Source organism: Trematomus bernacchii, unplaced genomic scaffold, assembly GCF_902827165.1.
Source record: "Trematomus bernacchii unplaced genomic scaffold, fTreBer1.1, whole genome shotgun sequence".
Taxonomy (NCBI): Eukaryota; Metazoa; Chordata; class Actinopteri; order Perciformes; family Nototheniidae; genus Trematomus; species Trematomus bernacchii.
Genome location: NW_022987550.1, coordinates 434,950 through 460,002, shown reverse-complemented (window position 1 = coordinate 460,002; position 25,053 = coordinate 434,950). Strand labels below are relative to the sequence as shown.

Genomic DNA, 25,053 nt, shown 5'->3' with positions numbered 1-25,053 from the left:
TTACGATGTCTAAAGTTACTGATAAGTCACATGTTTCCTGCCTGGCCTTGCCCGTGTATCATTACTCCCTCTCGTCTGGGCGCTATGCACAGCGCCCAGACGAGAGTGCAGCAAGTGCAGCAGAAGCCAACTGTTGCTATCTTTAAACATAATTTCAGCCAATCAGCGTCGTCAAATCTGATGGTCACAGGGCTCCTACATGAGCGCCCGGTGCAGTCTGTGAGTTGTTTGGACTCGTATCCAAGGAGACAAAACAGGAAGCTGTCATACACTCTGGAAGCTACCATTAGCAGCTAATGAAAACTCCGTTTTTGACATAAAAATGGAATTATGGATCATCAATCATTTGTGACAGACACATTGGATTAACCTTCAGCTGCTTTTTTCTCGTTTTTGATCAGAATTGTTATTCTGCAAAAGGTGAGCATATCTCCGTGTTTTGCTACCTAAAGCTACGTCGTGTGATGTCTGTATTTGCTTCCCCTGTCGCGAGTTCTGATCGCTCAGTGATGATACTTATATTTATAGAATCTGGAATCTCAGCTTGTTAGCACAGTTTATACTGTAGAAACTATGTCCAGGACAAGGTGTTTGGAAGTTTTGGAAGATTCATAGCTAACCACACTGAAGTTATGGAGGTATTGATCAGTCTTCTCATATTTTTAAGCCTCAAATTGTCCTCCCCCCCCCCTCTAACATCACCAGAAGTCATAATTTAGGGGGTCTTTTCTCAAAAAAAGGCCCCCTAGTATTGTTTGATCACCATTTCCACAGCCCCACCTAAAATATTTTCCACCAGCCGCCACTGCATTTAAGGGTTAATAATCTGTCATGTGAAACCCAATCTAATAACTGATGTGGAACTAAAGGTGGATTGAACAGCAGTGAAGGGGTTAGTATGGAGGACAGAACATGGCATAAGTATAAACTGATAGAAACATAAATGTATAAATAAATGTATGAATAAATACATTCAAATAATAAATAAATGTGGAAATAAAATACAAAGAAATGTGTATTTTAACTAGGGCTGTCAAGTTAACGCGTTAATAACGCGTTAACGCAAAAAAAAATTAACGCCACTAATTATTTTAACGCGATTAACGCATGTGTATTTTTTGTCCTCGGCCGCCGTAGTTTCAGAGCGCATCAAGTTTAAAATACCATCTACAAGCTGATGCTGACAGTCCCGCTCCTGTTGCCCGCTTGTGGCAGACCACACTTCCACGCTCACCGGCAGGCCCGGACTGGCCATCGGGAGGACCGGGAGGGTGTGTGTATGTGTGGCGCGAGCGAAGCACACCTTACGTGTTGTTGTTAGCATCTGGTGCTAGCTAGCTGAGCTAACGGATATAAGGAGCTGTTTCAATGAAAACAGAGGAGCGACATTTCGCCGACAACTGCGCCGAGCACTTGACTTTATGCAGGTAGCCAGACAGCACACTCAGCACGGATAGTGCCGCAACACAGCTCATACACACAGGCATATATGCCTTGAGCTGCACATAGCTCCAACACACACACACACACACACACACACACACACACACACACACACACACACACCACACACACACACACACACACACACACACACACACCACACACACACATTATGCTGAGCCCACCACACACACACACACTTAACACATTTAAAGTGACACACAACTGTCCAACAGGGGACTCATTTATTATTTAAAACCACCATAATAATGCTAAATGTTCAAAATAAGTGTTGAACTATAACCAAAAGGAGAGCCTCCAAGTGTTGTCGTTAGCACTTCACTGTAGAGTTATTGAATATTCTCCACAAATATGTTTTAGCATTTAATCCTTCAAAATATATGTAGTAGTATAACCAGTAGGGGGGGTGTTAGAAGATGTGTGAAGTGATTCTGGTGCTAGTTTTACTTTATGACAAAACAAAAGCTTAGCCTCAGAATAAAAAGAAAATATTTTATTCAAAATAATTTGAAACATTAGAAGAAAAAGATCAGTTTTATATTTATAACATTACAGTATTATTCAAGAGGAAGCTAAAGAAGGCAATTGGTTTTCAGATGTCTCGTACCATTATAAAAACAATACGTCATCTTTTGAATCAAAACAAAGAAAGTATTTCTGATTATTTTATACCACACTGCATATGGTAAACATGTGGCTTCAAACTGGATTCAGAATCAGTTTATGGCAGCAAACACTGACGCTGCTCAAAGAGGATACAAGGCACCACAGGAGACCAGAGGAAACACACCGTTACCCCGAAGAACATCACACGTTTCTCTGAACCTACACAAGACAGCTAAATATAGAACAAGCAAATGTAAATGGAGAAATGTTATTTATTTGTAAGTATGATGTTAGCCATATGGATGGAATCAGAAAAATGTATTGTGTCTGAGTTTGAGACAGATGTGTGTGTGATGGTGAACACACTGAACTGATTTCAGCAGCTGTTCTGCATTCAGTTTCTGTCGTCAGGAGAGACTCTCAGACCTACAGAGGAACCAGAGACACTGAACCAGACCAGAACCCAATTCTGATGACAAAACAGCATCTTGTTTATGTGTAATACATTAACAGTGTTACAGCAATACTTTGATAAACATCCTACCATCATCAAAATAACCGGTTTCTGTTCCTTAAAAAACACATTCAAATCTTCTGAGGTATATTTTTATGAATATACAGTATGACTTTTGAAGTTGAGTTGGATATAATTTAATATTAAGGCTGGTATTATAATTTGTTATATCTCTCAACTTGACACATGCCATATGATAAGTGTTAAGTCTTTGGTGATTAGACCCCGATCCTGAAATCGTATATCTAAAGGGGGAAATGCAGCCGTGAGCATATAGGGCAGGGGAAGGGCAAACTTTTTGGCTAGCTGAACGTTGTCAGTTTTAGTCTTACTGGCTTGTCCTTCGTCCTCCACTGCATCAATCCCTCTTTTTTCACCTCGTTTATTCACACCATCACAATTACTGGGCTTATTAAAAAAGCTTCGGACACTCAGTGACATTTTGCGATTGCTAAAGCCGGTTAAACAACGAGGCAGGGGCGGCGCCAGGGGGTAGCTTGGAGTTGCTATAGCAACTCCAACAATTGGCCTAGCAACGGCTTAGCAACCCCATTGTTTTGTTATGAAAATGTATCTATATATATTTATAGACATTCTCCCTCAGTCGACCTGGCCACTAAGGATGTAATATAATGTGGGCCGCTGGTGGACATTTTGGCGCTGTTCCGAGTTGTGTTCTAATCTGTCAAAATGACGGACTGCTTTCAGATTTTTCCGTCATTCTTGGAAAAATTCCGTCATAGACGGAAAATATTCGGTTAACGCGACCTCTGATATACCCGGTCTTCCTGAAAGAACTTGCGCTGAGTTTCATTTAAAAAAAAACATTTGAAAACATCAATGTATTGTTTAGACCAGGGGTGTCAAAATCAAGGCCCGCAGGCCAAAATTGGTCCACGACCTCATTTTATGTGGCCCGCAAAAGCTTGCAAAGAATATGATATACACTACAATTGGCGTAATTGTTGAATAAGTGCTTGATAAATAAAATGTTTTATTATTATTATCTAGCCGCCCTTTAGAGGACATGTGTAGGAGAAGAGAACATCCATCATATTCTTAATAATAGGAGGTTGTGGGTGGAGGCTGTTTGGCAGGTGGTGAGCAAGGACCATCTCCCAGGCATCAATCAGATGAACATTCAGTCCTTTAAATATGGCTCTTAGCACCTTATCACACTGCACCGAGAACCAGTCACTGTTGTTTATCACCACATCAAGCCACAAAGCTTTGGGGTTTGCAGTCCTGATGATGATCACCGTTTTTGGAGCCCTGTCCAACAGCCGTACCACCGCACTGCGGATCCTTTGTAGCCGCCGGATGTACACCTCGATGGGGAAAGAACCAAAGTGAGCCCAGATGCCAAAAACGACAACAGTGTTGGGAGCCCCGATTAAGTCATCTAGTTCATTGGCTATGTAACGAATTTCTTCATTTGAGCCAATAAAACGGAGAGGAGGACCATGGAGGCGGAAAGTCACCATGATTTTGTTTTCATAGTCTAAGGCCAGGAAAGGTCCATTTTGCCTCGAGCTGCCCAGGTTAGACTCCTTAAGATCTAAAGGTATTACAGAGGAAACAGATTAAGATGCAGTGTGAACATAATGAAACTGTTGCCGGAAATCCCTGTGGATTAGTTACCTGGTAGTGCTGCGTTGAGGAACTCAAACCACTGCCTGATGGTAGAGTCTCCATACAGGTGGACCACTTTGTCTTTTAGACACTGAGTGATGGCAGATGCGCCGGTGAATTGGCGAACTTTGGTGCCATCTAGTGCTCGCCATAAACCCTGGTAGTAATAGCCAGAGGCTTGAAAGTTCACAATGCTGCTCTCCACCTCTGGTTGACCTGAGAGAAAGTTGAAGGATAATAGGGGGGTTGTTTTACGTTTGTTACTGACCTTAACCAAATCAAGGTATAGACTGAATGTATGAACATTTTATGGCCTTACTCCTGAGAGACACTGCAACAGCTGTGCCGTGTTGACAAAGTTTGAGCTGAGAGCTCCATGCTCCCTTTGCTCCTGTCAAATTGGCCTGCTAAATACATCTCTCAACAGAAGAATGATACCCAAAGAAAGAGTTGTTGTTTTGTTCTGCCCCTACACTTTCATCATCTGTACATGGAGCACATTAGATCGTGAATTCAGTAATAAATGCATTCCTTACCTTCCTTTTTTGGTAAAACAGTGACACCGGCAGGTCCTGAAGCCGGAATGCTGACTTTCAAGTTGACACGACTGAAGAAAAGCACACACACAATACTACAATAAACATTAATATCCCAAATGCAGCTTTTCTACATGGTTGTGGAATGGCATGGAGGTTTACCTGGGGTAAACAGTTTAGAAGGTCTACTTTTCATGCTGTATCTTATCTTCATTATATTGATATAAGGGGTCTTTTGCTGCAGCTTTTGCCACCCTACATTTTCCTTGTGTGAACTTGGAAGGTTCACACCTTAGAACTAAGCCTTACGGCATAATTTGTATTTGACCAAAGCTGTCTATAAATACTATGAATTGATAAAATAATCAGAGCTAAGACTTACGAGTTACTTCTCCGAGGAGGTACAGACATGTGTAGATGTTATGTGTACAGATAAACAACATTATCAAATTGAAAATCCAGATTTATATCCTATCAAACATGAAGGTCAACTATGATTCAGACTGAGTGGTTACATTTATATTATCTTTGAATCTAAACTGCCTGTACTGACAAACTTCTGAAACTTCAAGCCAAGGAGATAAATAGGTAACACATGATGTATGTATTTATAAGAAGTCACACAAATGACCAGTCTCTTTGCTTCCTTACCCTTGAAAGAGCTCATCCTCCTTGGCCTTGAGCGTTTGTTTGTATCCTACACTGCTGTGGGCGATCCTTGCATCACAGCTCATGTTCTTTGGCTTGTAGCAGAACCAAGGGTCGCCGGTTCGAGGGTCGGTGAAGTCGCAGATTGGCTGCTTGGTTTGACGCAGGCAGATGTTACAGATGGTGGTTTCAGAGCTTGAGCCTGAGAGAAAGAGGCTTATGAAAAATACCCTGTCAGGTTGTTCACTCGTCAACCTGTTCAGCACTGTGATAGCTTCACTGGGATGAACTAGCGTCACCTGATTGGGATAGAAAACAAGAGTTTTTGTTGAAAATGTACAATTGGTGGCTAGACTCTGCTTTTGTCTGAAATAAAAAGTCGTATCAACATTAGTTAAAAGGGGGTGGGGCTTTGTGAGTAATCAGTTGGAAGACAAATGACACGCCTACAGCAAAATCACATAGACAAATATAGTTTTAAGCATCACCTCAACCTGAGCTGCTCCTTCCCAGAGTAAAGGAAAGACAGCAGAGTAGCTCCCATTGAGATGGTCCACCACTTTCCCAGCTACACCTGCACCAAGCCTTAGGGTGTGCAGCCGGGCAAATAAAAAGTCCCCCCCAGACTTCTTGGGTTGTCCCTTGAAGTCAGAGATGCTGATGCTAACTTCCAGCTGATCCCCTACGTGCCACTGTCCTCCTCCTCTCGCTGGGAGAATGGTGAAAGAGCTGTGAGCTGGATCACTGGTCAGCTCCAGGGAAAGAGGAGATTGCAATGCAGGAGTTTCAGGCCAAGCAACAGATTCTAGTAGCAGGCGTTCCTCCAGAGCATCCTTAGGGGACAATGGTGGGAAGTTGCAGATGCTGCGGACTTCAGTAGTAGCTTTCGAGTAGAAGATGGTGGAGCTCATTTTAGGCTGAAACTTGAAGGGGTTGAGAGACAGAGAGAAGTTTACGTAGATACGTCAAACAAATGCAACAAATCTATGAATATTTGTTAAGGCGGTTGATAAGAGATGTTGTTGTGTAATGTTTGCTCCATTCCAGGCTTCCTGATTTCTGTCTTCAAAGTTTCTCTTTCTTGATTTGTGTTTGGCAAACTGCAGAATTACATGTTCTACGGATTCCTCAACCTGGCAGTGTTCATATCATCCAGAAAGATGTTTTCCTTATGAATAATGTCATGTTTTGTTCAGTCTAGTATGTCCTAATCTAAGCCTTGATAACACATTTTCCAAATTGATGGTTCTTTTAAGTGTCCTGACTGATTTTTGGCTGCAGTGCATATAGGTGTCTTCTTGTGTTTCTTTTGTCCCAATTGTGTTGCCACTCCTTAATGATGTTCTATTTTTCACTATGTTATTTGCCTTAGATTTACTGAGTGCAATGTTGATTATTTACTCGTGTTTAAGAGACTGCTTTGCTAATGTGTCACATTTTCATTTCCCTTCATTCCTCTGTATGATGTTATCCACATAAATGTTATCTCGATATTTCTATTTCTTCATCTTTATGGTGTTTCATAAATGTCATTCACAATATCCTGCCTACGATGAGATGTAATGAAGTGGCATTATTGCTGAACTTAAATCTGAACAAAGAATAATCCTTTGGATTTGCATCTCTTCTACCCCTGTAATGCCTCGTGCAATTGCCATCAACTCAACTGTGATTGTAGATAAATGATCTGATGTTCTCCGTATGTCTGCACTTTAATGTTGGTTTGAGCAGAAAATCTGATTTAATCAGCAACACCTGTGCTAACACATTACACTCAAACCAACAAGTCCTCCAACTCATACGACCAAATGGGCCGATTGTTCAAGCCCTTATTACGACCAAATGTGTCGTTTGTTCAAGCGCTTAATACGACCTATAATTACGTTTTAAAGTTTTCACCCTCTAGTGCTCCCGTTGAATGCAAACGTTACAGATGGTCGTTTATTCACAAATAAACCTCTCTGTAAAATCCTAAATCGTAGGATAGTTTGGCCATTAAAACGCTTTTTGATTAGATTTCTAGCGAGAAGTGTATATTGTACTTTTAGAATCTACGTCAAGTCGATATGTAGGATCTATAGTTTGATAGATATTACGAAGATGATTTGAGGTTTCGACAGGAGAACGTGTATATGCGGTAGCTTCCATGTACAGTTAAAGGTTGAAAACAGTATTTCCGGTCTCTGCGTTTTCATAATAAAACCAATGATCAAATGATTTAACAGTGATATCTGCAGTACTCATCCACTAAAAAACATCAGTTTATCCTTGTTAATTATACAACATTAATTGGTTTAAATTGTGTACAATGCTTCTGTGTTTTTCCCATAGGTTTTTCTCTTTCGATTCTGAGAGACACATTTCTTTTTTCAGAGGTTTTGAAAACCTGGAAAACATCGAATTATACCCATAATCCTGTATGTTTTAGACGCAATGCACGTTGGGATATGGTGTTTATGTGATATGAAATCGGAAAAATAAAATAATACTTTATTCCGAGTGTTCTTGCTTTTCTCTTTGGAAGTCATCACATAACGGCATTGTAATACACGGTTTGGCTGCATTAAATATTACACATCTGCCGTAGTTCTTTATTTATAGAGCCCTGATGAGAAGACTTCTGGACAAACAGGAAGAAGTGCAGCCGAAACTGAATATGTGACGTGAATCATAAATATATCAGCAATTACACAACATCTTACATTTATTTTCACAAAATACGTCTCCTTGCAGTATCAACATTAATTCGGCTGACTTTTATATGTGATCCAATTGGTAGATAGGTTATATTTACACCATAACGGTGCACAGCTGATAGAAAGGGACAGCTAGTGGTTAAAAAACGTTATTGCGTTTTTCTGTTGAAATTATGTTATATTTGGTTGAAATTATGTTATATTTGATGAAAAAAATATTAAGAGTACATACTTTCATAGGGGGAAAGTAGAAGGTCAATGATAGAAATATAGAATAGATAATATCAAGAAGATACTGTAGTGATCTCTACAATACAGTTTAGTGCAGGACGTCCAAAGATATTAATAGGAGGAAGTGCAAAACAGACAAACTAATGAGGCTTTATTCAAACATTAAAGAATACTTTAACCTCTTAAGGATGACGGTCCCCCCAGTGGACCCCCCCCCCACCGTCTTTTTTCGAGACTGTGTTTCAGGGCTTCTTAACATTTATGAAACTATTCATGTGTAGCACCAGATTAACGGGAAGAATCTCAGCCAACTGAAGATATGAACCATTTTTACCAAAACAAAACACAAGGGTAATACCAAGCCTCTGAATTAGCACTAAGCGAAAAAATGCTAATGCACTTTAGCACACTACTCAAGATAAAGATACCCTTATTACTTATCGTAGCTGCACATACAATATATCCGATTAAAGCTGAGACTCCACAGATTATTTAGGTATAGTATCATCACTGAGCGATCGGAACTTGCGACAGGGGAAGCAAACACAGACATCACAACACGTACCTTTACGGAGCTTTTACGGGAGATCGTCTCACCGTAGCTGTCAATTAGGTCAAAAGACGTGTTCAATGGCATTAAAATGGAAAAAGACGCGGCTACAACTGTTGATCCATAGGTTGATAATGTACCTGTGCCTTTGAAGAAATTATTTATAATCCATAATTCAATTTTTATGTAAAAATCGGAGAGAAAAAGTTAGCTGCTAATGGTAGTCACCAGAGTGTATGCAGCTTCCGGTTTTGGTCACGCGTCACTCTCACTCGTCATTTGTTAACGTGTTGGTGTGTATAGAACTTTCCCTCGATTCCATTGGCTCTAGCGGTTATAAAGAGCTTTCATTCATCAAAATCGAGCAAGGGGGGCTAGAGATAGGTCAAATCCACCCAAATGACCCCAGAAGTGGGGTTTCTTTGGCTAAATCTCTCTTAAAAGGTCAAATGTCACTTGTTTTGCATCAATCTTGATACATGGTACTTATTATATGTTGTACTTTGGATTCCTAAAGCTTTTAGTCTACTAACCCATCATCCAAGGGTAGTTTTCACTATAAGTAAAAAAAAGATGTTGGACGGACACTATAATTTACAGTTTTTTACTATGTTCAATCTGAATTTTCTTTAAAATAAAAAACATCTATATTGATTCTGACTTTTACTACATCCAACTCACAGGTCTATCATTACTTTGAGAACAAAGATAATTAATGTAACCCTTTTAGAAGGGAAGATATGGTCATTTGTTCTGGGAATGTCATTTTCGAGCCTGAGACCTGAAAAACAGGCTCAGGGTGGAACAGGTTAAGTTAAGGTCTTCTTTTGAATAAGAAAAGAAACGTTGGGGGTATCCACAGATAAATATTAAGTCTGACAAAGTACAATCACCTTCCCTGAATTTGACTCAGGTGTAACTTAAGTCTGATTTAAGTGTTGTTTATATTTCAAATCATTAATCAGAATCTGCAAAGTAACTAAAATAAATGTAGTGGAGTAAAAATACCAGGTTAACCTCTGAATTGTAGTGGAGTAGAACTAAGTAGTACATGCTGCTGTAACAAAAACATTTCCCAACTTGGGATCAATAAAGTATATCTTATCTTATCTTATCTTAAGATGATCGATGGCTACTGCCATATTTGCAAAATGTGCCTCTGAACCTTGACAAGTGCATGTTTCAGGCTTATCAATGAACATCAGGAGGGGGACCTCATCTTCGTAATATCTATCAAACTATAGATCCGACACATCGACTGGACGTGGTTTCTAAGAGTACAATATACACTTCTCGCTAGAAATCAAATCAAAAAGCATTTTAATGGCAAAACTATTCCATAATTTAGGATTTTCCAGAGAGGGTTATTTGTGAATAAACGTTTGCAATCAAGCATGTTGTTTCTTACACGACCACTAGAGCACCTCTAGTGGTCGTGTAAGAAACAACATGCACTTTAAAACGTGTCTCTGGGTCGTAATAATGACTTGAACAATCGGCCTATATGGTCGTTTTTTGTAGGAGGACAGGCTGACTCAAACATATAACATACACTGTGGATGGCTCATGCACAACACACATCCAAAAATAACTCACCAATGTGTCCCATATGTTAAGCTGAAAAAGGAAACATTCGTTTTAGCCACATATAAAACATTTCTGGAATTCAATTCATACCTGCAGTTCAGAAATTGGAATTTGATGGATTTTATATTATCTATTTATTAAACAATATGCTTTTTTATTCCAATTGAATAAAAGCATATGTAAAGAATAAATACCTGAATGTACTTTGCAAAGAATTCGTACCTATATTTCAGAAAAATGCATCCTCTCATATTTATGCGCTGTTGTTGTTGTTGTTGAAGTATACGTGTAGCATCATTTAGACATAATCTGTTTCTTTTACACTAACTGTGTGCCCTCATGTTTGTCTGTGTCCCTGCAGGGCATGTCTCCTAAAACAATCGGACTAATGTTAAACATGTCACAATAAGTCAACCCTATTAGTGATCCCAGATAACAGTTCTCACCTGGAAGAATATTAAGAAAGCCATGAGCAGAAGGAGAACGATGGTGAAACATGTTCTTCCTTTAAAAGATGATTCCTTCATGATATTGTCCAGCTCCAGCCTGACACTGTGACCACTTCCTTTGGTACAGGATTAAAGGATAAAACATTTATGCCAGGTTAATACAAAATGTAATCATAGAATAAATTATAATTAGAAAAAGATAAAGTCATTTTATTAGAGTCACTCTTACCTGAGGCATTAGAAACATGTCTTTTATTTTTACAAGAATAATTATATTGTTAAATATAAACTCAAATTTCTACATAATAATTACTTTTTACTTTTGGTACTTAATGTATATTTTATTGCTCTTATTTGCAGTTTTGAATGCATGATTTAAATGACTGATTATTTGTCAATCTTCTCGAGAAGTTTAAAGTAGCATAACAATTGAAATAGTCAAAGTAAATGCAAGAACCTGAAAAGAATACACATTGATATTAGGTTAAAGGCAACATTTAGTGTTATGTTACCAATAAAATGAAACCCCAAATAGGCCTACTGTATTAGAGAGCATGGCCTTACCTTAGCATAGCTTGGGAGATTATGGTAAGAAAGTCTTAGTGTGATCCTACACTTTAGTATGGGATGATCTATCAGGGAGGGACTGGGACTGAAAAACGGCCCCTGGACTCGCCCCTCGGGCGACAGGAAGCGAAGAGCGGACGCTCTCGCTGCTGCGGCCGAGGAGGACGATTGGCCCATCCAGGCTTACGAGCCCGCGGACGGGGGCCTCGTGTCCCTGGAGCCGAGTGCTGGGCGGGAGTCGGACGACTCCTACCCCGCCTCCCTCCACGGTTCCTTCGGTTCTCTCCTCCCTCCTCTCCCCCGGACGGGGGAGACAGAATCGGAGCAAGGTGCCAGCTTGGCGGCCGAACATGCGGTCCCCTTCTCCACAGCGCTACCGGCGATAGGTGGCATCCTAGGGGAACTGCCGGACACTTTCTCCCAGGCGGAGGGAGCGATCAGCAGCCACCAAGCCGTTTTATGCGAGGACTACGGAGACTCAGACCTGTGTCACGCACACTGGCGGGTCACGCGCACTGGCGCCTCAGAGGGATTTGGCTTTTGTGTTACGCGCACTAAGCAAAGCCCCATTTGAACCTTTAGATCAGGTTCCCCTTAAACTGTTATCAGCCAAAGTAGTATTACTTTTGGCTCTAACAGCGAAAAGGGTAAGTGATTTGTCTGCTCTCTCTGTGGCTCCGTCATGTCTCCGGATCCAAGGAGATGGCAGTTCAACTGTTTTACACCCTAACCCGGCTTTTATGCCAAAGGTCATCATGAGCTCTTTTAGGTCAAGAGTGATCACCTTGGATGGCTTCTTTCCTCCCCCTCACAGGTCGGAGGAGGAAGCCACATCTCATCTCCTCTGTCCCGTGCGCGCGCTGTCCTGCTATGTGTCGCGCACGGCTGCTTTGCGCCCTTCCCAGCGCCTGGTTGTGTATTACAGAGAGCGCTCATTCGGGCAGCCTCTGTTTGCACAACGGCTGTCACACTGGCTGTGTGTGAGGCTGTGTCGCAGGCATATGTCTCATCTGGGGTGGATCCCCCGGAGAACATCAGTGCGCACTCCACCAGAGGAATTTTCCTCCTCCATGGCTTTGCACGGAGGAATGTCGGTGGAAGACATTTGCACTGCGGCTTCTTGGTCTTCCCCCTGTTCATTTATTCAATTTTATTTGAGGGATGTCTCCCATTCCTCTCTGACACACCCTGTGCTGAGTGTCCTGTCAGATTGAGTGACGTCAGGGACCCAGCTGTGCGCCTCTCTCCTGCCTCTCAGCACGCGGAGAGCGGCCCTTTTTCCCTCTTGTGAGAGGGATGTTTCCTTTTTTCCTCTGACACATTTTGTACTGAGTGTCTTGTCAGAGTGAGCGATGTCAGGGATCCAGCTGTGCGCCTCTCTCCTGCCTGTCTGCACGCAGAGAGCTGCCCTTGTTCCCCCCTTTTGTTTATCGCTGTAAAAAGTGTGACCTTAGTCTCTACTTTTTCACAGCGGCAGGTTTGTATTGTTCCCAGCCTTCGTCCCCTCATGGAAAGTATTCATGTTATGCTATATTCCAGGGACTGTGATGCGCCATTCGCAGTGTTGTGCTAGTTACTGAAAACCAGTAACTAGTTACCATTACTAATTACTTCATTTCAAAAGTAACTCAGTTACTTTACTGATTACTTACACCAAAAAGTAATGCGTTACTGTGAACAGTAACTTTTTAGTTACTTAAAGGGGACCTATCATGCAAAATGCACTTTTGTACGTCTTTTATACATGAATATGTGTCCCCGGTGTTCCAGGGAACTCACCAAGTGTCACAAAACACAACCCTCTCTCTTTTCCTCCATACCCAAATCTCTAAAAACAGCGCTGCAACGGATCTGATACAGACTGATCCAGATTTGAATTATTTTCTACGTCACAAAAGTGGTGCTCCGCTTAGTGGTCAACTCTCCACCTATCAGGGGAATGTGGGGTTGGGCCACGGCCGGCCATTGCCGCTCGAAAGCGCTGGAGATGCTGTAGTACATATGCCAGGCCTGTAAGTGGCGCTGTAGTCTGCCACAAAAGCAGCGAAGAAGACTTCCCTTGCATGGTTGCCATGGTTGCCCTTCTGTTTATTCTCCGCTGTGGCTTTCTTTCTCCCTCCCCGAGGCAAGCGTTTGTGCCTCCCGCTGCTTTAATTCAATGCATTCCCTCCCCGTCGAGGCAAGCACTGTAATTCTCTCCGGAAAGTCCACCAGCAGATGACAAACACCCACCTCTCCGCCTCTTCCAAGGAACGAGGGGACCGTGCGGCAGAGTTTCAGTTAGGTTTTTTTCCGCCGGTCAACATGTCCGTTAAGGTTTAAATCTTCCGGACAAAATTAGAAAAGTGGCGGTCAAAGGTCTTCTTTGTTATTTATTGAGCTTTAAAACAAATGAATAACGACTCTATATAATAAAACACGGAGGACGGAGATCTCTTTTTCTCCCCCTCTTCTGACAGCCCAGCAGCTGATCTCAAAGCACGCTCCCCTCTCCTGCAGGGGGGCGTGGTCAGCTGCAGCTCATTTGCATTAAAGCTACGTCACAGAATCAGCCCCTGCAAAAACAGGGCTGGAAAGAGCAAATAGAGCGAAATGAGGCATGGCTAAAATGCAGGATATGTTTGGTATTTTGAAAAAAAAACTATATTTATATACTTTATATAGGTATGGCCCTACAATATATTGTAGTAAATTCAGAATGTATTTAGTAAAAAAATGTAAATTATAGTGTCCGTCCAAAAGAAAAACATTACTTATAGTGAAAACCACCCTTGAATGATGGGATGGTAGACTAAGAGCTTTAGGAATCCAAACTATAACATATAATAAGTACCCTGTATCAAGATTGATGCAAAACAAGTTACATTTTACCTTTTAGAGAGATTTAGCAAAAAAACAACACTTCTCGGGTCATTTGGGTGCATTTGTCATATCTCTGGCCCCCCTCTGTCGATTTTGATGATTGACTCCTCTTTTTAACCGTTAGAACCAAAATAATCGAGGGGAAGTTCCTAAAATCCATCTAAACATTTCCCCTTGGTGAATAGAGTGATGCGCAGCCAGAATGCCCAAAACCGGAAGCTGTCATACACTCTCGTAGCAGCTAATATGAAATCTCCGTTATTGACATAAATATGATGAAGGATTATCAGTATCATTTCAAAGTGACACAGACACATTGGATTAATCTTCAGCAGCGTTTTTATTGTTTGAATGTCATTGAACACAACTTTTGATCAGAAACAGCAACAGGTAAGACATATTTCCCATGTTTGCTCCGTAAAGCTACGTCGTGTGATGTCTGGGTTCCCCTGCCAACATCTTGCAGGAAACAGTGTCTGAGGGCATGTTCATTTAATAAACTATGAATGTTTTATATCCATGTAACGGGAAGAAACGTTTTTTTTTTTTTTTTTTTTAAACCCCACAATACTAACGCTGAGCCTCTGAATGAGCAACGAGCGAAAAATCCTAACAGATTACTGCACCGAAAATCACTCACAAAACCTTATTATTTATCTTTTCTCCACATCCATGACATCGTTTCACATCGTGAGGTGACACAAAATCGAAGGGTACCCTCATTATCACTCAATTATACAAAATTGCGACGTTATAAACAAAAACAGACATCAAAACATGTGGCGCTAGGAAGCTAAAAATGCTAACATGGTTACCTTGTCTCTGTAGTCTGCTCCAAAGTGGTCTTCAATGGCATTAAAACGATAAAAACGCTGATGAAGTTAATCCATAGGTTAATCCAATGTGTCTGTGTCCCTTTGAAATAATTTCTGATAATCCATGAGCAATAAGACTGCTTTTCCGTTTCTAGATGTCAGAGCGAGAGATAGCTTCACTCTCATGCAAAACTACATGCGCAAAGCCCCCATTTTTTGTTTTACAACGTGTGTGTGTGTGTGGGGGAATCCCCCTTCGATTCTATTGGCTCTAACGGTCAGAAAGAGGTGTCAACCATCAAAATCGACAAAGGGGGGCCAGAGATATGGAAAAAAAAACATTTCCACCCAAATCACCTCAGAGGTGGAGTTTTTTTGGCTAAACCTCTCTAAAAAGGTCAAATGTCACTTGTTTTGCATCAATCTTGATACAGGGTACTTATTATATGTTGTACTTTGGATTCCTAAAGCTTTTAGTTTACCTTACCATCATCCCTGTCGCAAGTTTCAATCGCACAGTGATGATACTTATATTTCTAGAATGTGTGGGATCTCAGCTTGCTAGCTGATATCTTGTTTGTGCAGATCTGATAAGTATTAAAGTATTTCTACCGTGAGTTTTGTGCTAAGTGTGTTCGCTCAGGGCTAATTCAGAAGCTTGGTACAACACACTCTCACTCCCTAAACGTCCAGGAGCGACGCTTGGTCAGGGTCCCGTGGCGTGCAGTTGGGACGCGCCGAGGCTCCTTCAGCTTCATAAACGGACGCAAAGAGCTTTCAACTGATTGCAATGTATTCCCATCGGCGGCGGTATTTGACGCTCATGGAAGCACCGCATTGGTTCTTTATTTATCTACAGAGATCGGGCTTCAGAATAGACCGGAAACTATTCTTTTACCGTTCTGTTTTAATTTCACAATAAAGTTAGTAGTGATATTTTGTTTTGATATTATTGTTTTTTATTAACTACTAGACCGCTGTGTCATGTTAAGACCATCTTTTCTGTGTTGCTGTGGGTTTTTTACATCGCTTTTGTGTTACAAATATCAAAACAATAACAAAATATATCCGTCGTAAACTAAACCGGAAACAGCAGTATATTTTAGTGGGAATGCTGATACAGCATTCCAACTATATGTTATGCTACGGACAAAATTCTTATTATTATTCCATCCAATTATTTTGGCCCTCTTCTCCTCCCACATTCAACATCGCATGAACTCCGTTCAAACATCAAAACGTTCAGCTCGGTCGGGAATCGATGGCTATTACTTTTATCATTCATAACTTTCATAATTCCAGAGATACATCCCATAATTCATCCAATTTTTAACATGGAAGTCAATGGAGACATTCTTCAGACTTCAACAAATCTTCATGCGACTTCAACTGCTAACTGTTCATTCATACTTTCACTCAGAAACCTCATTCCAACTTTAAAATGTTACACATCTTTCTGACATTATTTGTGTAACACTACTTTTAAATGTGATTCTTACTTTTAGAGATATTAAACATTGTTCAGAGTTAAAGAGGTTTTCTTCAGATTTTAACATTAATTAGAGTGTGTGATGTCACAGCTTGGAATTCTTGAAATGTGCCTTCATATTTTTTTAAAAAACTGCCATAATTCCCAAACCCTACATTCTTGAGACATAATTTTTCATGACAAACGTAGGAAAACATCTCCTAGCTTGAAAAATAACTATAATAATTAAGCAAAATAATTAAACAAAATGCCTCTTGAGGGCAAGAAGTGGCAAAAACGTTCAACATGTCTCCATTAAAGCCCATTGTAATTTCAGGCAGATATTTCTTCACAGCAGCAGCCGCCCACCTTTAGTTAAACTGCCAAAAAGGCCACATTATTAACCCGAAAGTACACAAAAATTACACGAGGCAGAGTCGGGTACCCACAACGTCACCTGTGGTGTCCCTCAAGGATCAGTTCTCGGCCCCACCCTCTTCACACTCTACATGCTCCCCCTTGGCTCTATCATCAGCCGACATGGAGTATCATTCCATTGCTACGCTGATGACACCCAACTGTACCTCAGGATCAACCCTACCTCCTCTGCAGCTCTGCCTTCACCCACACTCACTGCCTGCCTGGAGGAGATACAGGTGTGGATGAAGCAAAACTTCCTGAAACTCAACAGCTCCAAGACCGAAGCCATTATAGTTGGCACCCCACACCAGGTTCGGTCATCCACCATCACCACCATCACCTTCTCCGGCCAGGACATTACCCTCTCCTCAATAGTCACCAACCTGGGTGTTAAAATGGACGCCCATCTGACCTTTGAGGCCCACATTAAACAGCTGTGCAAGAACTCCTTTTATCACCTCAGGAACATCGCCAAACTCCGTCCCACACTCACTCTGTCTGACGCCGAAAAGCTGGTCCACGCCTTTGTCTCCTCCAGGCTGGACTACTGCAATGCACTCCTCATCGGGATCCCTAACAAAAGCATCCAGAAGCTCCAATACATTCAGAATAGCGCTGCTAGGATCCTGATGAGGGTGCGCAAATATGATCACATCACCCCCATCCTTAAAGCACTACACTGGCTCCCCGTGGAACTGAGGATCGAATTCAAGGTCTCCGTCCTCACCCACCAGTGTGTCCATGGAACTGCTCCTCCCTACCTCAAGGAACTCCTCACCCCCCATACCTCCTTGCGGACCACCCGCTCCAGCAACTCCATGGGAGACCGGGCCTTCTGCTCGGCTGCTCCCAGTCTGTGGAATGCTCTCCCCGATCACATGAGAGCACCACAGACCGTGGAGACTTTTAAAAAAGGCTTCAAAACCCATCTCTTCAAAAGAGCCTTTGCCTAGACCTTTTTACCACCCTTTTATTTTTTTTTACTGCTTTTTATTAATTCTACCGTGTTGTGTAATGTCTATTTATACTGTTCATGCTCACTGCTTGTAGCACTTCGGGATTTGAAATCAAATATGAAGTGCTTTATAAATGGAACCCATTATTATTATTATTACTTCAGATACTCAACTTCCTTGTCATGCTTCACGTTTTGAAATTTCACAGATATCTGTTATCGTTCTTCCACAAAACGTTCACATGTAAGAGGATCATCTCTCATTCAGTACAATGCAAACCTTTGATCTCTACAGAGCTCGTTAGCTCAACTATAAACACCTGTGTAATGGAACACGATGATGTCATCACTCCAACTGACAGCAGTCAGTTCTAACTGTTCATTTCATACTCACACACACACACACTCTCTCTCTCTCTCACACTCTCTCTCTCTCTCTCTCTCTCTCTCTCTCTCTCTCTCTCTCTCTCTCTCTCTCTCTCTCTCTCTCTCTCTACCACACACAGACACACACACACTCTATCTCTCTCTCTCTCTCTCTCACACACAATGTTCCAAACGGCCCAAAACTTCACAGGTTTAGTAACGATGCAGCCATCAACGCATCTAAGCGTATTATGGGGTGTCATCAAATGCCGTTGCCATGGCGACAGACCACTCGCCATGAAGCACGATGTTGCTGTAAGTCCAATGCACACGGCCCGATTGTCCCCCAAACTTCGCTTGTATATCACCGGTCCAGCCCTCAAAAGCTCTACGTCAATGATGGGGTTTTTTCAAATGCCATTGCCATGGCAACACAATGCTCGCCATGAAACACGGTTTTCTCATAACTTCAGTGAAAATGCTCCAAACGGCCCAAAACTTCACAGGTTTGGTAACGATGCAGCCATCAACGCATCTAACCGTATTATGGGGTGTCATCAAATGCCGTTGCCATGGCGACAGATCATTCACCATCAAGTTAGTTCAAAAGTTTGCAGTTCAAATATTCTGCTGCTTTTCCAAGCCTTTTTACTTTATTTTCTTCACTCATCACACATTCAAGCCCCCAGTGTTCATGTATCATTTCAATCTAAATTCTTCACTTTCTTCTTACACATTACATTTCAGCATAGCAGTTTAGCGTCAGCTTTTCAGCATAAAGCATTCCCACTAGCAATTTCTTCAGGAATTGCATTCTCTAGTTTATTTTGTTAACCTGTTAAGCCCGAGAGACCCCGGTACCGGGGCACTGCCGCAACATCTTGCAGGAAACAGTGTCTGAGGGCATGTTCATTTAATAAACTATGAATGTTTTATATCCATGTAACGGGAAGAAACGTTTTTTTTTTTTTTTTTTTTTAAACCCCACAATACTAACGCTGAGCCTCTGAATGAGCAACGAGCGAAAAATCCTAACAGATTACTGCACCGAAAATCACTCACAAAACCTTATTATTTATCTTTTCTCCACATCCATGACATCGTTTCACATCGTGAGGTGACACAGAATCGAAGGGTACCCTCATTATCACTCAATTATACGAAATTGCGATGTTATAAACAAAAACAGACATCAAAACATGTGGCGCTAGGAAGCTAAAAATGCTAACATGGTTACCTTGTCTCTGTAGTCTGCTCCAAAGTGGTCTTCAATGGCATTAAAACGATAAAAACGCTGATGAAGTTAATCCATAGGTTAATCCAATGTGTCTGTGTCCCTTTGAAATAATTTCTGATAATCCATGAGCAATAAGACTGCTTTTCCGTTTCTAGATGTCAGAGCGAGAGATAGCTTCACTCTCATGCAAAACTACATGCGCAAAGCCCCCATTTTTTGTTTTACAACGTGTGTGTGTGTGTGGGGGAATCCCCCTTCGATTCTATTGGCTCTAACGGTCAGAAAGAGGTGTCAACCATCAAAATCGACAAAGGGGGGCCAGAGATATGGAAAAAAAAACATTTCCACCCAAATCACCTCAGAGGTGGAGTTTTTTTGGCTAAACCTCTCTAAAAAGGTCAAATGTCACTTGTTTTGCATCAATCTTGATACAGGGTACTTATTATATGTTGTACTTTGGATTCCTAAAGCTTTTAGTTTACCTTACCATCATCCAAGGGTAGTTTTCACTATAAGTAAAAAATAATTTTTGGACGGACACTATCATTTACAGTTTTTTACTATGTAAAATCTGAATTTTCTCATTAAAATAAAAAACATCTAGATTGTTCTGACTTTTCTACATCCAACTCACAGGTTTATCATTACTTTGAGAAAAAAGATTATTAATTTAACCCTTTTAGAAGGGAAGATATGGTCATTTGTTGTGGGAATGTCATTTTCGAGCCTGAGACCTGAAAAATAGGCTCAGGGCTTAACAGGTTAACACTGTAAACTTGACAACTTATTAACCCAAACCACCTACTGGTTAAAGCACGTTATTACACGTTTAGAGTAATTGCAATGCAGGTAGATTGTGTTGCTTTTTAATGACTGTTTAAAATGCCTTTTTCGTCGTATCCCTATTTCTGGCACTCCAGCCACGGATGTCCGACCGCTAGGATAGCAAAACGGTGTGTATGGTGTAGTAGGTGTTGGTGGGCTGGTAGAACCCCAGAGCAGTATCAAAACTGCCCCTGGAGGAGAATCCCTCTGTTAATGGGAGACTCCCTGGTAATTAGGGCAGCTTCAGAACCCACAGTCCCTAACCCCACCCTCTCTTGATCCCCAAATATATCAATCAAAACAATGCAAATGTAATATCAAACACAGCCAAAGTCAAACATCAATGTCACAGCAGTGACATCACCAGCCAGAGTCAAATATTCAATATCACAGCAGTGATATTACCACATCAGCAGAGCATATGTCAACCACATCAACCACAGTAACCAATGTGAAACTATAGTTTAACCTTAGCAGAGTTTCTATTCCCCTTAAACAATTTAAATCCAAATTATCAACTAATGTCAGCCTTTTCCAAGGAAGGGTATTCTTACCTCACTCTAAGACCAAGCAGATACCTTCAGAGACCACGAGAGAGAGACCAGGAGTTTGGGTCGAAGTGTACAAAGTACAAACCGGATTTATTAAGGTTTTAACAAAAATTGAGGATTAAAAAGAATCCTTAAAAAATAATAAAGACGACAAGTCCAAATACAATAGCAATAGGTTCACAAGTCAAATGTCCTCAAGCCGTCCTGTTCCTTCTTCTCCCTCCTTCTTTATAGTCTTCTTCCTCCTCCCTCTCTGCGTCAGGCCGTCTCCCCAAATAAGGACAGCTTGTCTCTACGATTCGCTGGCCCAGGAAGTTGATTAAAATCTGTGCACAGGCCGCCTGCATCCTGTGCCTCATTGTCTTCATACCCGCTGTAACCGCTCTCAAGGTGGTAGCTGGAACTTTTACGCTTTTATTGCACCATCTAGAATGTGTGTGTGTATAGGTCAAAAGTTCAGAATGTTCTATCTAGTTTCACATGTCTGTAACAACAAAGAAGGAAACATACATCCTTTCCATTCACAGCCAATGTAGCCTCTTTTTATCAATGGTAAGCTTAATAGAGGTATGTGAGGCAAAGGTCAGGTCTGACACGGCCACTTTCACAGCAGAACTGTCAACAACAGCTTGTGCCAAAGCATCTGTGCCTACAGTTCTCCTCCACAGATCCTGCGTTGCCCTCCTTATTCCACACAAACAACATCAGGACTCTTTAGGGTCACATGACCACAAAGACCATCACATTGTCGACCTGCAGACAGCAGCTTCAGCCAAGTCCAGACCGTGCTGACGGAAGAACTTCCTTGTAACAGTTTCTGACATTTTGTGCAGGAATCTTTCCATTGTGCACCGGTGTTGGTGGGTGGTCTCAGACAATCTTTTTCTCATTTTAAACGTGTGACGGGGAATAGTGGATTTCTTACTCTCTGTGTTGCGCTAACAAGAGCAACCTGTTGAAACTTGTTATTACATAGTTCTTCTGAAGTTTAGGCTATGAAATCTCTTTAAAAAAAAACTCTGCTTCACATTGGGCCTCACAGAGGGCACCAGATATATGTATTGATAATTAATAACCCTCAATTATTTATCAGTAACAGATGAATTGGTATGGTAAAGGAACGTGTTAATATCATGTAATACATTTAGAAAACACATTGGGAATCGATGAAGGGTACATGAGTTCATAGGACCAGGTCTTCTTTTCCATGACTGTGTTTTTATTTGATCTCTTTGTGAATCACTTTATTCTAAATGTGCTGTCTTTGAATGTGCTACATAAATAAACATATACGTAATGTAGGAAAGACAAAAGTAAACGAATAAATAAAAGATTGCAATAAAGAAAAAATAAAATATTTGATTAGAAGTCTTTAGAAACATAACAAATATAGGACAGTACAACTCTCATTACATTACAGAATAATTCAAATGTCATAGAAATTACCAAACTAATTGTTTTCAAATGTTGCTCATCATTTGACGAACAGAATGTGATTTTCTCAATCAAAACAAGAAAAAATATATATTCTGTGGATCATTGCAGTCAGCATCTCGTTTCACACAATTCCATGTAGAAATGTTACATAGTATATCAGTATATGTATATATAAGTGTGAACATGTTGACTCTCAGACCTGCAGAGGACACAGAGACACCGAAGAGAAATCAACACAAAACGAGAACCCTGACCCAAACCCAGCATAGAGAGGTTCAGTGAATGTGGTTCTGAAGGTGTGGAGGTGGACCAGTGTGTCAGAGGAGACTCTGTAGAAGGAGAGAGAGCCAGCAGGAAGATCCAGATACACTGCTACTCTACCAGAGGGTGAGCAAAACCCTTCAGAGACATGTTTTTCATATCTGAGACCTATAATATATGCTTAAAAATAGTACAATAGGAGACCTTTAAGTGCAGTTCCAAACCAACGAGTGTGGAGGGGGAGTGTTTTATCAAGAGAGTCTGCATCACCTGACTTCACCTGCTGCTCCACCTGACCGACCAACGTGTGTGTGTCCGTCAGGAAACACGCTGCTTACAAACAGTTCCAACATTTACTGATAAACTGAACAACAAGATAGATGTTTAATATCTTCATACAGATGTTAACAACTTCCTGTTCCCTCGTATTGTTTTTAACTCAGGATCATACCCATGTGTAGTCTAGAAAACGGTAAATGTCTGCATTATATTATAAAGTTGTGTATATTTACAGACTGTTGAAAAAAATAAGAAGCTTAAAAGGTTTTAAAACTAAAAGAGCTTTACAAAAAAAATAAACACAATTTAAAGTGGACCTATCATGCTATATTTGAATAATATAGTGTAGGGCCATACCTATATAAGGCATATTTATACTTTTTGTTTTTCAAAATACCAAACAGATCATACATTTTAGCCATGCCTCATTTTGCTCAATTTGACATGTTTTAGCTCTGTTTGTGCAAGGGCAGATTCAGTGAGAACAGCACCATCTACTGGCCTGGCATATGTACTACAGCGTCTCCAGCGCTTTCGAACGGCAATGGCCGTGGCTGTCTCCTCCTGATTGGTGGAGTTGGCCCAATAGCCGTAGCGCCACCGTCCTGACGTCAGGACAGTGTTCAAATCTGGATCAGTTTTTATCAGATCTGTTGCAGCCCCTTTTTTAGAGATTTGGGTATGGAGGAAAAGAGAGAGGGTTGTGTTTTCTGACACTTGGTGAGTTCCCTGGAACACCGGGGACACATATTCATGTATAAAAGATGTACAAAAGTGCATTTTGCATGATAGGTCCCCTTTAAGATTTTTGGATTTTTTTTTTTTTTTTTTGCATCCAAATGTTTTATCCAAGAGATGCTGATTTGAAACCATTGTTACGAAGGGTTACGGCATTTCCTGTTGCTGCCAGAGAGAGGGGAGTTTGCTCCAAAGCTGCTGCTGTATTTACACCCTCCGTCTGAAAGGAAGGGGCCTCGTTCAGCTGTGAGTGTGACTTCAGACGGAGGGGGAGTGGGTGTGGTTTGGAATTGGGCCTCCATTTACTTCATCACTGATACAAAGGGTGAGTTTATACATTTAAGGGTTAATAATCTGTCAAGTGAAACCCAATCTAATAACTGATGTGGAACTAAAGGTGGATTGAACAGCAGTGAAGGGGTTAGTATGGAGGACAGAACATGGCATAAGTATAAACTGATAGAAACATAAATGTATAAATATATGTATTAATAAATACATTAAAAGGATAAATAAATGTGGAAATAAAATACAGAAGAAATGTGTATTTTAACACATTTAACGTGACACACAACTGTCCAACAGGGGACTCATTTATTATTTTAAAACCACCATAATAATGTTAAATGTTCAAAATAAGTGTTGAACTATAACCGAAAGGAGAGCATCCAAGTGTTGTTGTTAGCACTTCACTGTGGTGTTATGAGCCGCGTTCACACCGGAGTACTTTTCACCGTACTTTTCGCGTTTAGTTCCGTTAGTACCCCTTATGTTGCGTTCACACCAAAAAGAGTACTTAATCTCGGGAACTTTTACCCCCATTTTTAGTGCCTGCTGAGAGATCGTACTTTCCTTGGGGAAAAAAGTGCCCCAGTTCTGATTGGCTGGGCGAATTGCAAACCGCGCCCCGTAAAACTCTGAAATGTTTTGTAGAGCCGCCATTTTATTTGCTCGCTACAAAAACCCAGCGCACCAACGGAGAGTAGTTTGTTTTGAAAGCAGTTATGGCAAGCATCAATAAATAATCGAAGCGGTGGGGTGATGAGGAGGTGTCGGTGTGGTAACGACCGGAAGACCAGTAAATGGTACGAGCGCTTGGATGCTCTGCTAGGCCACAGACCTTTTCTCCGGGACAGCATCGAGCTTCGATTCGGGCACGATGGTGTGGGAGGCCGCTCAAACGGCGGATTCAATGGGCGACCACGACGAAGGTAAAATCAACTACATGCACTGGGGTTTTAATCTGCACAATAATGGTCTCAGATGTACTTTTATTTGCTCAGTAGATAAAGCTAGCCATGCTAGGCTAGCTAGATATTCTCGGCCGCTATGAAAACGTTTTGACTTGTGAATAACTGT

At 41.1% G+C, this 25,053-nt stretch overlaps 1 protein-coding gene across 1 annotated transcript; it reads right to left on the bottom strand.

Moving 5' to 3' along the window:
- Positions 1-1,936: 1,936 nt before the first annotated feature.
- LOC117477039 (NXPE family member 3-like) lies at positions 1,937-21,193 on the bottom strand. Its single transcript, XM_034123749.1, has 8 exons — positions 20,983-21,193; positions 10,911-11,029; positions 10,474-10,494; positions 5,889-6,323; positions 5,404-5,699; positions 4,753-4,823; positions 4,226-4,432; positions 1,937-4,142 (listed from the first exon to the last, which is right to left on the bottom strand). The coding sequence occupies exons 2-8, from the start codon at positions 10,989-10,991 to the stop codon at positions 3,592-3,594; spliced, it is 1,662 nt and encodes a 553-aa protein (XP_033979640.1). The 5' UTR covers positions 10,992-11,029; positions 20,983-21,193; the 3' UTR covers positions 1,937-3,591.
- Positions 21,194-25,053: the final 3,860 nt, after the last annotated feature.

Excerpts from the sequence above, each read along its gene's own strand:
- LOC117477039 (XM_034123749.1), bottom strand. The coding sequence starts at position 10,991 with ATGAAGGAATCATCTTTTAAAGGAAGAACATGTTTCACCATCGTTCTC. Across the intron at positions 6,324-10,473 it reads TTAACATATGGGACACATTG|TTTCAGCCTAAAATGAGCTC; the intron begins GTGAGTTATTTT and ends AACCCCTTCAAG. Across the intron at positions 4,824-5,403 it reads GAGGATGAGCTCTTTCAAGG|TCGTGTCAACTTGAAAGTCA; the intron begins GTAAGGAAGCAA and ends GCTTTTCTTCAG.